This window comes from Tauraco erythrolophus, chromosome 9 (genome assembly GCF_009769465.1).
Source record: "Tauraco erythrolophus isolate bTauEry1 chromosome 9, bTauEry1.pri, whole genome shotgun sequence".
Lineage (NCBI taxonomy): Eukaryota > Metazoa > Chordata > Aves > Musophagiformes > Musophagidae > Tauraco > Tauraco erythrolophus.
In genome coordinates this window covers 16,503,788-16,519,605 of record NC_141473.1, presented here as the reverse complement: position 1 = coordinate 16,519,605, position 15,818 = coordinate 16,503,788, and the positions used below count along the sequence as shown (strand labels likewise).

At 50.1% G+C, this 15,818-nt stretch overlaps 1 protein-coding gene across 1 annotated transcript in view; it reads left to right on the top strand.

The window, feature by feature from the left end:
- HPSE2 (heparanase 2 (inactive)) overlaps positions 1–15,818 on the top strand; it is a 112,967-nt gene that overhangs the window by 760 nt on the left and 96,389 nt on the right. The window contains exons 2-4 of the mRNA XM_086616380.1: positions 527–684; positions 5,511–5,514; positions 12,416–12,576. Of these exons, the coding sequence (XP_086472506.1) occupies positions 527–684; positions 5,511–5,514; positions 12,416–12,576 (323 nt within the window). The remainder of the gene's footprint in view (positions 1–526; positions 685–5,510; positions 5,515–12,415; positions 12,577–15,818) is intronic.

The following is a 15,818-nucleotide window of genomic DNA, read 5'->3' as shown; positions in this document are numbered from 1 at the left end:
CTGCTGGGTAAGTCGGGGAGGGAGAGCGGGTCTCCTCCGCACGCCCGCTCCGAGGGTCCCTGCGGCTGGCGCCTCCGGAGAAGGAGCGGGGCGAGGAGGCGGGAAGGCGCGGGCGAAGCGGAGCCGGGTCGGCTCGGCTCCCGCTTTTCGTCCCTTCCCCGCTTTCCTTCCCCTCCCCGGCGGCTCGGCCCGCGGCGGGGCTGCGCGGGGCGCCGAGCGCTTCTGCCTCCGCGACGCCGCTGCACTTGTCCGGGGGGCGCCCGGGGAGGGGGAGACAGCCGGGTCCCGCTGGCCTCCGGGCCACCACCGGCGGGCGGGGCGGCTTCCCGCTCCCGGGCCGCGCCGCTCGGCCGGCGCAAAGCCCCGCAGCCGGGCGCCGCTGCGGTGGTACCCGCGTCGGGCGGGGCAGCAGGGCCGGGGAGGGCAGCGGCGGGTCTCCGAGCCCCGCGGCCGCCGGTCCTTGCCGGTACCGGGACAGGGAGGGCCCGGCCCGCGGCGCCCTCAGCCCGCTCTCTCCTCTCCCCAGCTCCCGGCGGCTGGTGACCCTGGCGCGGGGCCTGGCCCCCGCCTTCCTGCGCTTCGCGGGCAAGAGGACGGACTTTCTGCAGTTCCACAACGTGAAGAACCCGGCCAAGAGCCGTGGCGGGCCCGGCCCCGACTACTACCTCAAGAACTACGAGGACGGTGAGCTCCGGCGCCGGGGCGGGGGGCGGGCGCGGCAGCGGGGGGCTGCGGACACCAGGCGGTCCCGCTCCGCCTGCCCCGCGCTCGCTGCGCCCAGGCGGGGCCCCGCCGCTGCCCGGGCAGTGCTGCCGCCGGCCAGCGGGTAGAGGAGCCTTCCCCGTACCTTCTCCTTCCCGAGCAGGGGAATCGGGGAGCCTGACGGAGCCCACCCGCCCGTCGCCGGTGGATCCGGCGGATGCCGGCCCCGGGGAACAAAAGGCCGGCACCGGGGAGCGGGGCTTTTCGTGTGTCCCCCGGCCCTCCCGCGTCCTTGGGCTCCCTTCGCTGCCAAGCCCCGAGCGGGCAGCGCCGGCCGCAGAGGGGCCTTTGCCCCGGCTGCTGGCGGGGACCGGGCACCGCAGCCGCGGGATGCCTGTGCACGCACCGCTCCGCGCTTCTCCCGCGGCTGTCGGGAAGCTCTGCCTTTCCCCAAGGACTCCGGCGTCGTTCCGCATTTCTCCGCCCGCCGCAGCCCCGGGGCTCCCCGCCGGGCTTGGTCGCGGCTGGGCCGCTCGGTCCACGACTGTCGGTGCGCGGCCGGGCCGCTCCCGCTCCGGACCGCTCTGCCATCGTAGGTCTTTCCGAAATGCACTGTCCGGCTCGCCGCTTTCCGCTGCTCCCCGCGGCTCTGCCCTCCTTCCCAGTGGTCCTCAGCTACACAAAAGGCTTTCACCTTCTGCAGCCCTTAATTCACACAAAGAAACTTCGTAGAAAGTCAGGGCCAAGTCTCCGTCCTAAGGCATTGATTTTAAGAAGCAGAATACCACGTCCGCATGCAAGAATTTATTGATTTTTCTCTCTTGTTTTTTTTTTTTTTTTAAATACTTTTCTTTTTTTCCTTCCTCGATGACTTACAAAAATTAGCTGAAGATATTTCCATAAGTGATTTTGAAGGCCAATTAATGCCAGACAGATCCCAGTGGGCAAGTCTGTGGAACAGAGGAAGTTTTGCAGAGATCTAGTCAGCAGCACAGTCCTGAATGGAAAAAGCAGATGCATTTGCCAGTTTTGTGATGGCTCTCGCTCCGCTTGTTCCCCCACCTAACATCTGATCTCACCGAGATGAATGTCCCTCTATTCCCACACGCAGGCAGGTGGGCAAGTTTGCGTGCTCTGTCTTTCGCTAGGTTTCCTAGCCGGCGCAATCCTGATGTTATTCCTTGTTTTTCTTCTCCTCGTAACAAATCTCGGGCGAAGGGTTTGTTGTAAGATCTGCCTACTGAGATGCACTTCAGGAGAAAATGCTGAGCAAACCTGCCACAGCCGCCTTGAACAGAAGACATTGAGCGTAGTGCATAAAATTGTAGATGGGATCATGCAAAACTTTTGTAGGAATAATTTTTTCTGCTTTTAGTATTTCAACAACTTGCAGGAGAGAACTTGGACTTATTAAATGTCTTCACAACAGCTTTCATGTTAAGGAAGGACTGAAAGCTTTTGTTTTTTTCAGTTTTCCTTGTGGCAATAAAGTTGAAACGTAGCAGCCCTTCAAAATGAAGCTTCTCATAGAAGTTGTAACCACAGGTCTTAACTTTTCATCACTTAAATATGGAACAGAACCATTGCAAATTTGGGCGAGGGAAGGAGGGGACACATGTGGTGTGTATCAAGCATCGGTGTAAATCAGAAAGGTGTGGTAAAAGGGATTTCCTGCCTGGAAGCAAAGCTTTCGTATTTGTTCTTAAGATCTCTGTGCAAACTCCAGGGCTAGAGCTGCTGGTAGCTCTCATCTTTTTGTGCTGAAGCTGCACTGAGCACTTCACTAGAGGGATCCAGTTCTCCAAAATGAAATCCTGATGCCACTGCAACTCTGCCCCACTGTACTGGATCCAAGCAGCCATCTTCTCCTTTCGGAGCACCGGTCTGGTTTTTCTTCTGTCATCTGTGGCTTGTCCAGGACTTACTTGGGATCAGGGCACGCACAAATGTGCGAGCAGATGCCTCACTACAAAAACCTTATATTCTGAACAGACAGCACAGAAAAAAGATGGCAATTGGTGCCTGAGCGTGGGGGAAGCCAGCAAGCATTCCTCTGGGTGCCCTTTCTCCTCCCCAAGTTCTATGGGGTGGTTTGAGTCGTTTCCATGGCTGTGGGCTTTTGTATGGCCAGCGTTTATCTTTTGAAATTTCTTGTCTAAGCCATTAGTGGCATGGGAGTGGGGAAGAAGCTGGGCAGCTCAATTAGGTAAAAAAGTCAGAAAATGATTAAAAGAGAAATCTGTGATTTTCTAAGCTTTGTGCATCACCTTAGTGATTTTCAGTGACGTGACAAGTGATAGCTCAGTTGTTTTCTGTTTTGAGTGTTTGTCTTTTTGCCCACTTGCCCTGTGGGTGCACACAGACTTTGGGCCTGTGACCCCAGTGCCTGGACTCTATTTGCAGCCCGCGTGGGTGTTCGTGTGCCTTGTGTTCCCATGTGCCCTGTGCATGAATGGGGAGGGAAGGGCACATCTTATGTTCCTTAATTTGCTCTCAACTGTGGTTACTAGTGAGTAACGATGCGGGTGGTGTTTGTGTCACAGGCAGCTGCACTCTTATGCATGCTCACAGGCCACCCCAATGTGACCATCTGGGGCATTTGGACAGGCAGCAGCAGCAACAGGATTGCTCTGCAGCATCCTTCCTGGATGCTCTGTGCTGTGGCCATGCTTGTTGGAGTTCGAATGCATCTCTGTGCAAGGATCTTTGCCCTGTAAATCCTTCTCTGCCACCCCATTGCCCTCCAGACCAGGTGTTCCTCACTGCTGCCTTTGATGGTCTTTTGTCTATCTGTAGTGCTCCACTTTACTGATGATCTGACCTCCTCAGAGATTTGTCTTACTCTTTCCCCTCCATTTAAAATGATATTTGTTTCTCTTTCAAACGGTTACAGCCATGCAGACCTCCACCTTCTGAAAATTGCTGTTACCTAGACCTGATTTTGGGTTCACCAGCCCATCTTTTTCCTCTCCTGTCCTCCACCAAGAGCATGGGTGCTCTCTGAGGGTTATAATAGTCGCTTTTAACTTGTATCTAAAATGTACTTCGTTATCCTGGAGTAAGGTGTTTCCTTTAGGCTTCAGGGTCATTATTGCACAAATTCTTCCTGGAAGCACAGACCTGGAAATATTGTGTAATACCAGGTGTGTACAGTGTCTTTCCTTTGTGACTCCAACAGCCTCACCCCAGTCCAGGCCAGTCATGTCTGGGCAGTAAAGGTAACAAAGTGGTGAGTGATCTGTGGTGGCAGCCTGGGATGCCCACGAAGAGGGTGCATGTGGCAACTTGTTTCAGCACTGCATGTAAAGCTGGCACAGAAATTTCATCACCTGGTGGTAGATTTGTTTGTACCTGGCAGACCAACTTGTAAAAGCGATTGCCTGTGGTGAATGGTTTAGGTGAGCCATAGGGTGTGCAGTCCCTGCTGATGATAGCTGGCTATGTGTATCCCCTGAACTTTGCTAAACATTAGAAGGTCGTCTAACTAATCTGTTGTATCAAGACCCCCATCTATAGTGTACACCAGGTGGCTGTCATCCCGTGCAGCCCATACTTTGCATGGTCAGTCCTGGAGTCCACCCTATTTGGATATGGCATTGGCTAGCCTGAGGTCTGTTAGAAAATCAGTTTAATATGTCAAGCTCCGTGGTACCAGGAGGTGGGGCTGTGCCAGAGACTTTTTGACGTTTGTTGATCAAGAGGTGTGACATTTTCAGCCTGAGAGACTTTTCTCTCCCTTAAATGGTGTTTCTCTGTATGTGCCGTGCTGAGTTCATTCTGTTTCACCAGCTGTGCTAAGAGCTGTACGTTGTTACCTGGAGATGTGTTTCTTTCTTGCCATAGGCACGTGTTTGATCACCATGCAGGTACTGAGATGTAAGGATCTCATGTTCAGTCTATGTAGTAGACTTACTTCTCCTTTTGCTGTCGGATTGTCTACCAAGCAGTCAATTTGGCCTGTCATTTCAGCTGCCTCACACGTTGCCAAGGACCAGTTGTCTCTGAGGAGTGGGACAATAGAAAAACATGCTTGAGTAGCTCCCTTTTGGAGCAAACACACAGGGGCTACCTGTTTGCTCAGGCTATAGTGGCTGGGAGTCTAACCACAAAGTCTCCTCTGAAGTTGAGTTTGCTAAAACCTGACTTGCATGGTGCTCTGCAGCTTGGTGTTGGAGAGTTAGGTGTGGTGTAGGGACCTGCTGTTGGTTCAGCAAGGGATGCTGCAGGTGCCTGAGGCTAGAGCCCATTTGGAAGCTCCATATTGGTGCTACAGCATGAGTTTGGTGAGCTAATGTGGAACCTCCTCGTCTGCAGGGTGGTTCTCAACTGCCTCTCACCTCAAAGCTACACAAATCAGCTTTGGACAACCTGTGGTGACATAAACATTGCTTAGAGTTTCCCTCTGTGCATATGTGCTATGAAGGAAAACTCCAGAGAAAAAGAGAAGTTACTTGTAACTGGAGTTCTTCAAGGTGTGTTGGCCCAAGCGCACAGCTTCTCCATCCTGTCCCTCAGGCTTTGTGCAGCCTATTGAGATTGTGTGACTGATAAGAGACCAAAGAACGTTTACTATACACAGCCAGCATGGCCCTGTGTGGGTCATGGGAGGCAGAGGGGAAGGGGGGCACATATGCACGCTGTAGGTAGTGCGTCAGAAAAGTTTCTGAGCTGAAGTGCATATGGACAACACATTTCAAAAATATTCTCTTAATTGCTGGTAAGTTACTTCCTTCTATTTTTTCTCCTTTTTTGGAGAGGATACTGGGCATCTGGAAAAATGGCCAGTTACCACAAAAACCTGGAGAAAGACATGTTCTTCTGCCTTCCATACTAGTCAGGAGATTTGGTCGTATAGTGTGGGAAACTTTGTGTTATGCTATGTAATACTGGCATAGATTTTCTGGGTGTCCTTTCAGTTTAGGATCCATTCTTTCAGACACCTTCAAGTACCTGGCACAACATCTGAACCTCGAGATTTGTGCAGCAGTGGTAACGTCATTTCACCCTTGCTCAGTCTGTATTGCACAGACGGCTTCTAGGATGCTGTGATTTTGGGCTATGTGCAAGGATCTTCGTTATCCAGTGGAAAGGAAGGTAATAAATGCTAAATGACCTGAAGATTCCTTTGTGTGTGTGTGTGTGTGGTTGCACAGGGTCTGGAGCCGACCTCAGCCAGGGCTGCTGCTCCCACTCATCTGTCCCTTCTGGCATGTTCCTGCCCTCTCCTATGCCTGGAGCTTGCATGGTGCCTCATTTCAGGGAACTCAGCCGGCCAAACACCAATGGTGAAGAGGTGATTGCACTTCAGCTAGTTCAGCCGCCTGAACTGATTAATGGTGTGTGACCACAGAGGCGTAGAGGACAGTGCTGGGAAAGGAAAGCCTGCAGTGAGAGGTGGGACTGCGACTGCAGCAGCCTCAGCCTCGGTCAGATTAAATCCTACAAAACTGCATCCTGAAGGTGGTGAAGCTCATCTTTTGGTCTTCTGCCACCAAAAGAGTTGGTCCTCATGCCTTCTTTTTGCTCTGTGCTGTGTCCTTCTGCTGCTTCCCTTGTGTTGTCTCTGGCGCATTTCTCATCCTCTGCTAAGCCAGCAGAAATCTAATTCAGGGGAAAAAAAGGCAACTGTTTTTCTGTCAATTTAGGGAGCAGGATCTTGATCATCACGGGGTGTGACAATACCAGAGCCAGAGCAAGGGAAGGTTATGGCCCTGTGGCTGGGACTGCCCCTTTGGCTCCACCAGCTCATAAAACTTTGCAGCAGGTGTTTCTGAATGAAGAACCATCCTGTTGTCCCAGTAAAAACGAATAAACAAGTTTTCCCTTATTCAAGGAATCACCTTCTGTTTCTGTGCACCCAGAGCCCCTTTTTGTCTGCCTAAGTGTCCCTCGACAGTTGAGGCATCTGTCCTTTCAGAGCTTGCAGAGGAAACAGTTGTTTTTTTCACCCTCTGAGCATTTAAAACACAGCTTCTTTGGGAGGGCTGCAGTATTTCAGACACTGCTAGCACTCGATCCCAAAGATGGATAGATCCTCTGATGTCCTTCAGTCTTCTGGGATTTGCCAGACCTGAGGCTGCTCCGTGCCTTGGTGTGAGCTCCGAGTCAGCCTCCTGCTCTCTAGTTCCCAGGGACCACAACTGCAGGGAAGGAGCTGCAACCTGCTCTGCCTGGCAGGGATTTCTGTGGAAGAAGCTTCAGTGCTTAGTTGTTTCCTCAGAAATTAAAAAAAGACACTAGAAATCACCTTACACAAGGCGAGGGAGACGTTGCCTATGCAGGAGATACTTCTAAAGATTGCCTGTTTATCTCCATTTATTTTTTTTTAAAAAATCAAACTGTTTTGCTAGAATCATGCAAGAAAATTGCTTTAATAACTGCAGGAAATGGCACAATCAAACAATTAGATCCTGATTTGTTATCTGTTTGCTGGTATATGGGTGAGACAGAAGATTTCAATGGTTATATGTTTGATTGTTTATAATAAGCATCTTAAATTCTTTAAAAAAATTACATATTTTTGTAGTTCCACATTTTTTTTCTATGCTACATCTTCTTATAAATCAAAAATGATTCATGCAGTTACATGCACAGGGGAAATGCGTGTGACACTTCGTGTACTACTATGCATTTTAAATTAACAGTTGCCATTCAAAGAAAATGTATTGAGACCAATCCATAATAAATTCAAAACATTTAGGTAAGTAAAAAGTGAATCTTGTGTTAGGAAATATTAGAAAAGAATGGGAGAAACTCATTGAGAGCATTCTTATGCTATAAGCAAACTAGATGATGACATACCAATCAATGTAAAGAATGTGTGTGTAGAATAGGGTGATGAAATGATCAAAGTCACAGCTTTCATACATAGTGATCATTTTTTTTTCGGCTTGGAAACAGTGACTGAGGATATGATAAATGCTGTGAACTCAGTGGCATGCAATACAGTTTGGGAATTATTATTTGTCTGTTTTCATGACACAAGAAATAGGGACCATCCAGCAGAATTATTGCATATGAAACAAACAAATATGTTTAGTGTTTTTCTCAATATAGTGGGAAATAACTTGTGGAACTCATTGTCAGGGAATTTTTCCCAGTTAAAAGAAAGGAATGATACTAATGTGTCAGAAATTTGCCTATTGAAGACAGATATGATGAGGATGCAGTTTCTGGCTTGAGAAATCTTCAGGCTTTCTGAATAGAAATTGTGTTCCCAATTTCACAGTCACTGGGTGTTTTACAATAATTTCAGCAGAGAAATCTGTTTTTTAAAGCATTTTGAAATGTCTTGGTTTAAAAAGTAAATATTTTACAAATTTGGCAACATGCAATTCTGAAGAGTTTTTCCTGGTGACCCATGAAACATCTATTGATCTTCTTCATTAACACTATTTTCTAATATTCCAATTTTTTAGTAATAATATTTAGTTTTGGTTAATATAAAAGAGTTTGAGGTTTTGTTTTTTTTTTTTTTCTTTTAAATTCACTTTCTAAGACTGGAAAACTGAAGCAAACAGTCTCATTAAGAGGATGGGCAAACTCAGCTTGTTCTGGTGCCATGGCAGTGGTGACCGTTGCTTTTGCTGGAGTGATGATGACTGTGGGCAGTGCTCGGTTTCGCACACATACAGAAAGCTGAATTATTTCTCTTCGCCCTTCTGTCACACAACCCTTTGACCGTAACCACAGCCCTCTGCCCTGTCCACATAAACCCGGGTCTGTGCCCCCCACCTCCCATTTTCCAACTGATCAGCTACAATAGCCTGTGTCTGCTCCATGACTCCTGGAAGGGAATCGCCTACAGGCAGGTTCGTGGCCTGAGCTATGGGACAGGCACTCGCACACAGGCCATGCTGATGCCATGTAAATTCCCATGTGCAGAAGCTCACTCTGTGGGTCAGGGAAACCTGGGAGCTGTCTCTGTGTGCTGTGTGCCATCCTGGAGATTTCGCAGCTTGGGACCTCTCTGGCCTGGTACTGGTGTGGTGGGAAAGGGTTAGTGCAACCTCTCGGTGCAGGTGGCTCGCAGAAAGGGACTGCTAGAGCTCAGCCCGCCCTGGGGTGGGAATCTTGTCCTGGAATGGGATTGCTGTGCTTGTGTTGCTCCCGAGGGGTGTTTTCTAACTTGTTCTTCAAAATTTCTGTTGGTAGATTTTATGACCTCGGTAGGTGGCAGGCATGTGGGCTCCAGAGATGCACCAATTCCAAGGCGGAACGGAGAAACGTGCAGGGACTCGGAAACACGAAAGCACCATCCCCCACCCAGGGTTGGCAGCCCGGCGAGGGCAGAGCTCCCGCAGGAGCTACCGGCGGGGGTGGGAGCCGAGGTCGGCCCCCAGGCGGGTGCCCCCCGCCGCCGCGCTTTCCACTCCGTGCGCCGGTGCCTCCCGGCAGCCGCAGCTCACCTGACCGCCACACGGGTGTGCTCCCGCCATACCGCACGGCGCCTGCCGGACCCGGCACCGCGGCTGCCGCCGCGGCGGGACCCGCGCCTCCGCCGGGCCGCCCCGGAGCGCCGCGCCGCGCCGCCGGGAGCCCGCCCGGCCGTGCCGCCGCGGCGGGAGGCTGAGCTGGCCAGGGTACTGGCCCGCCCCGGCCCCGGCCCCGGCCCCGGCCCCGGCCCGGCTCGGGGCAGAGCTCGTGGTCTCCCGTCTTTGGAAACCATTTGGCGTCCTCTGGGGCTCCCACATCTGGAGTTCTTCTTTCGCACTTCTGGCAGGAGCTGCTTGGTTTCGCGTTTTGCTGGGTGGCTTATTTCTGTATTTTTTTTTTTAAATCTACGTTCAGGAAGGCAGTGTCCTTCTCCCGGAGCTCCCGCTCGGGGGCTGCCCTGCCCAGCGCCTCCTCGAGTGCCCTTCTCCTTGCGCTTCTTGCGTCTTTCCCTTTCTATCTCTCCCTTTAAGATCTGAGGGTTGCGGGCTCTTTGCTGGCTGTTTCCCCTGAGTTGCTCTTGCTGAGATTTCCCCTGAGCCTCCAGCAGCTGTGATCTGCCACCCCTCTTCCCTCGGTGCTGCTGAGCGGTGTAGGCGTGCCCTCGCCTCCTCCCCTGCGGCGAGTACAGCCTGGTGGGGTCTGGATGACCAGGCACTGAGCTCTTTGAGGAGCTCCATATCTCAAACCATCTGCCCACTGTTTGAACTGGAGCTATAATTAGTATGGGGTCTACCTCCATTTTTAGGTCTTGGGCAGGTTTCTTGGGTCCTTCATCAATCTGAGAAGCCAGGACCTTGCATGCCTTGCCTCTGCTTCCTGAATGTCTGCAGTGGCAGCTTTCTGAGAACTCCATGAAGGTGTGCCCCCAATTCCTGTGCCCTGGACACCTTCGCCCAGACCTCAACATCTAAGCAAAGACCAGGGATTTATCTGAATGTGGCTTGACTTCCTTGAACTAATTCCTATCACAGCAGCTCCATCACCTAAGGTCAGGACTCCAAACAGTGCTTCTGCCCCTTGTTCCTGGATCTTGTCCCCTGGACCTGTCCTTTGTCCCCAGACCCTGCTGACAGTGCACACATGGCCATACCTTGCCCGAGTGTATGTTTGCTGTGATCTGTGGTCCCCGAAGATGGAGTTAAGAGGGGGGCACAGACCTGCTGCCACGTCCCCTTTTGCACTCTCCAAGGTGCTGTCCTGGCCACTGACCAGAGGGGCGGGGTCTCTGGTCCCAGGCCAATGGTTCCTCCATATGAGTCCACATTGGTCCTGGTTTGGGTTTTAGGAGCCCTCGATCCCTTCAAGGAAACAAACTTGTTTTGACCCAGCCTGGACTCAATTATAGCAGTTTGAAGAGAGTTGGAGACAGTGCATTGACCGTCTAGTTTCAAACCTCTCTGCCTCTCAGTCTTCTCCTTCAGGGCCTCCTTGATGTGTGTTGTTCCATTTTGCCTTGGAGGTGGGGGAGTGTACAACTGTTGCATTCAGTTCTATAGAAAAGGAAATCCATCACCGAGGAAGGTGAATGACTATTCATAGGCTCCAGGTGACACCAGTAGTTGTAGTAATTGCCTTTCTGGTGTGGGAGAGTGATAACGTCGTGCTGCTCAATCTTCAGTTCTCCAAATATCTCACACAACAGGGGTTCAGGATTGCACCATTCATTAGTTGGTAGAGTTTGGGTAGGCCCAAATCTTACTCAGTGTCTACCTAAGAGGTTATGTGCCAGAATCACATGGTTGGGGTGTGAGTGCTTATTATCTGCAGAGGAACATTATTTCTTCCTCTTGCTCCATCTCATCTCTCTGCATTAAAGCCCCTGTGCTGGATGTGGAAATACTGAGCCGTATTTTCATTCTAGCTGGATGCTGCCCCATCTCCTCCACTACTGAGTGTGGGTGCTAGCTAGCTGTGGGCGGAGGGCAGAACTTGTGTTCCTAAGTATACACCACAGGTGCTTTTATGACATTGCTGTTCTGAGCAGTCTTTTTTAGTCAGTCTTTAGAGAAGCTGTGTTAATCCCAAACCATGCAGTAAAGAGACAGAGCACAACCTGGGCAAGGCAAGTGTAATGACTCTAGGATGACACTTATAGACAGGAAGATAATGTGGCTTCCAGTCCTCCACCCAACCTTTGGAGAGGATTCCCTGCCAGCCCAAGACATATCAGAGCCTTGAACCTAAGATTTGACACCTTGAAAGACAGGAGCATGACTATTGGAAAAAACTTTGGTATTCCTGGATGTGTGTAACAATAATGGAGTTGGAGAGTGTATGTGGAGCAAGACATGACTCTCTTCTGACAATAAGCTCCCTCAGAAACTTCTAGCTAGATGGGAATTAAAGCAAGCAAAGCACAACCTCGTGATGAAAAGAGTGACCTCATGCAATGTGGTGGAAGATCTCCAGCTTCCATCCTTCCTTAACAGTGCTGGCCGCCTAAGGTTCTGTAAGAATTAGGCAGAGTGTATGGTGCCTGTGGATCTCAGCATGTTACAGAGTCTATTAAACTTGGAAAGTGATCCTGCAAGGACTAGTTTACAGCACTCCCCTCCTATTAAGACTGAACACATCTTGCTTGATTCTTCTTCTGCCCTGCTATTCCCATCTTTCCATTTCCCCAGCAGGTGAGTAGTTATAGGAGAGGGAATATCCTGTTCTTATTTCACAATATGACCTATAAAATGCTCATATGAAAAGAAAAAAATGATTAAATAACCCTCCTGCCTGCTGAATTGAATGTCAGGAGTTAGAAAGGTAGAGAGACCCGTTCAAAGATTCATAAACCATGCTGACCTAACTCTAGTTGTGATAGCAGTAGTGAGGATAAACAAGGCGAGAACAAGCCTTCTTCATCACCTCTTTGACAGGCGAGGGTGAATGGAAGCCAGGGGTCACCAGAATGGGATTTAGTTTTTTCTTCTTATTTAGAGTCAAACACACCAGTAACAAGGTCATAATATAAATACTGGGAAACTTTTGTGCCCTCCCGCAAGGGAGGGATCATCATTGTAAGAGATGATGCAGGTGAAGGGTGGAAGGGGCAGTAGGTTGTGTTAGCATATTAAAGTCAGTCATTTGAGCTTTCTGTGGGAGAAAAGGAGACTTGAGCTTATTGGATAGGTGCATCCAAGGGGTTCGATGACCCTTTTTTTGGGTTGCTCGTGCTGTGTGATGATTGTGTGGCTGTCTTGTTGGCTGGTGCTAATCAAAGCATCTGGTGAAAATGAAAGCTGAGGTTTGGCCATCTCCCTTTTTTCTTTCCCTTTTGCTGTAGACATGTTCGCAGTGACATTGCCCTGGATAAGCAGAAAGGCTGTAAGATCGCCCAGCATCCTGACATAATGTTGGAGCTACAGAGGGAAAAGGCAGCTCAGATGCACTTGGTTTTGTTAAAGGAGCAGTTTTCAAACACATACAGCAACCTCACATTAACAGGTAAGGCTGCAAGACCGGCTCTGGAGCCAGGAGCTGGGGCTAGTTCTTGCTAACTCACAGGTGTGCTAAAACCCTCGGGTGCTTCACCTCTCTATGAATCAGCATCTCTCTGGCTGCCTCTGTTTCCTACCAAGATCACTGGGTGCTGGGAGGGAAAGGACCATCAGGAACTTGTGGTGGACTCATAAGGCCTCTGCAGCTGGCACCTACTCCAGATTTGGTGCCCCTGGACAGAATGTTTTTTGCAGTCTGACCTAAGCAGAATACCACGGCACGTGAAGTGCTGGAGAAATTTCCCTGCTAACTGTTCACGTCGATGGGGCTGCAGCAATTACTAAATTTGGAGTCCTTTAAGCTGCAGCTGATTTTTTTTTCTTTCCAGAGCATGCACTTTGTGTGAACCCAGTAAATATTAAAGAGCAAATATAAAGGGATAATGGCCCAGACAGAGATGAGAGGATACTCTTTTTCTGGCAACTGTTTGTATTATCCAGGGAACAGAATCTCAAAGGATGGAGGAGACTGCCACATTTTGGATACACAGTTAATGGTGCTTGTAAAGGACTGATGTCTTCAGGCAGTGAGTGGGCAGAAGGATGGGATCCCAGCAGCCAGCAGTGTCCTTTCATAGCTGTTCTCCTTATCACTACAGCTGGATGAACCACAGACGATGGGAAGAAGGAAGAGACTAATAAATCAAACGAGATCCCTTTCTCCTCTTGCCGGGTCCCTCTCCTGTGAAGGCAGGGAGGCATCTGATTTTTACGGGAGGGAGGGCCCCGCACTCTGGCTGGGGCGGAGATGGCAAGCCCTGTGGTGTCCCTTCCCCACTGTGGGGCTGGGAGAGGCAAGCGGGTCCTGGGCACCTCGCCCCCTCTGCTGCCGTCCCTAATTCAATGTCCAGCCCCTGCCTTTAAGCCAGCACGGGTCTGTGTCCTCGCCAGGGACAGCAGTGCTGGCTCTCCTGAGGACGTCGGCCATGCTGGACCTCTTGAGGACCCCACAGAGGTGGGATGGCGATATCAGAGCTGTCAGAGGGCTCAGCCCTGGGGGGCTGTGAGTATCAGGGCCACTAGCGTGGCTGAATCACATCATTCCTGAAAGCCCAGTATTTAAATGGGATCCTCAGAGCTGTTTCTCATTCTCTGTAACGTAATCCACTTGGCTGTTTATTCCCAGTACAACTGCTGGAATCAACATTGTCAGCTTTTCCCCTGACAACTTGCTTACTTTCCACTAAACAAACTTCCCTCGAGAAGAGAAGCTGCTCTCCCCTATCCTCCTTGCCTCACTGCTTCAAAAGCTCTCTGGCATTGCTCACATTTTTTACAGAACCTGCAGAGCAGAGGTGCTACCTGGTTATCAGCTCAGCTCTTAGCCTTTCCAAGTATGTTTACAGGATAGTTCATAAGGTTTTAGCTCTAACTCTCCAGGGGGGAGTGAGCAATTTCACTGGAATATTACCCAAAGAGCTATTTTAATGTCCTTTAACCTCCCTTTGAATGTGAGCAGAGCAACTTCATAATTGTTATGAAGTTTAATCTTTTATTTCATAGACATAGTCTGAGAACATGGACTCTAGACAGCTAAGCATAATATTTAACTGGAACTCTACTAACTTGTGTAAATATTTCCCTTCTCCATGATGGATCTGGTGTTTGGGGTGGGCAGAGGGGGTTGTACATCTGTTGCAGAAGGGCATTCCTTACCTTCAAAATGCAATCACCCAGGGTTTGCTTGAGGACTTCTTTTTGTTCTGCACAGTGGATTTGAACAGTGCTGCAGGGAGTCCCCAGGTCGTGAGGCAAGGTGCAGGAGCAAGGATCCAGACCTGGTTTAGGGAGGGACAGTGAAGGACTGAGTTCGCAAACATGGAGTGTCTGGGGGATCCCTGAGAACAGGATGTCCTCCTGGAGGTCTGTATCCAGGAGTCACTTGGCCTCCTGCAGTGCCTGTACTGTGGATGACCCTCAGTACTCAGTGTCCAACCTAGACTGGAGGAATATTCAACCCCACACCTCTGTGTAAGAGGAGGTCCCAGTACTGCTAGTTCCCACAGCACTTTGGTTACATTAAAGAAATGTAAGTAGAGCATCTTGCCCAATGTCATGTGAGAATAAAGGTACTTTACGATGGGATAGCTACTCTAGGAGAGCATGGGAGTAGGAATACCACCATGAGGCATCTTTATTCCCATGCTAATGCTGCTACCACTGTAGTTATTTGGATAAAAAGTCCCTTTCTCTGCCTCCTCCTCCCAGATGACATAGTTATATGAGCAACTTGAAAGACTATAGATCAGACCTCCCACGCTGTCTGCAAGTGTGGGCAAGTGATATTGCCATCAAACTTCCATGCAGTATCCTCATGGCTTTAAGAAGGAAAGCTCTTAGAGCGCAGGGAGCGTGATTCTGCAGTCCCTGTGGCACTAGTGTAAATCGGAGGCTTTTTCAAATCTATTCACCAGTTGCACATAGTTCCCAGTGTGCTCCTTATCTCAGCTATCAGGCAGGGTTGTGGTTTTGCACTGGGATTTAAGCCGCTCCCAGCAGCAGGTACCTCCAAGGTAAGAGGGTGTCTTAAAATGAAATGTGTTTTTTGTGCTAAGACGCAACTGAGACTGAGTGAAACCAGGCAGTCTTTCTGGCTCTCATTTCTCCAGGAACACATGTTAGACTCTGGCTTAGGCCACTTTGATTTCTCTAGACAAGTATGAGCTTTCCTCAGCTCCTGTCTGCAGGCTTTCTCTTGTATCTTGCATTTGCTTTCTGTACGTGATCTTTCTAGGCTTACTGAGCCTGCCTCACTGAGATGAGCAGTGTCTTTGATCTGTGACAGTACTATTTCAATGCTATATAACATTGGAGGCTTATTAATCTTCACTGCATCCCTCTTGGTGCTCAGAGATCGGTGTCTCGTTTCACAGATAAACATCTCTGATGCTCTCGGGTGAGCCCGTGGTAGAGCGGGGGGAAAGTGCACAGCATCTCCTGCTCTCCTCTGGGAACCGTCTCAGCTCAGCCCACAGTGGGATAGGGGAGGAGGAATCTTTCCCTAGAGATGCTTCTCTGCTCCTTCCTGATCAAGTTAGATGGAGGAAGCGCTGATTCTTTTATGGCTCGTATCAACAGGAGTAAAGTTGCAGTCGTCACAGCAGGCTTTCCTCCTTTGTAGCCTTCAGGAGAAATGTCCCAGTGACAGAAAGGTGATTTTGGAGCCCTGGAGCTGAGGGGTGAACACAC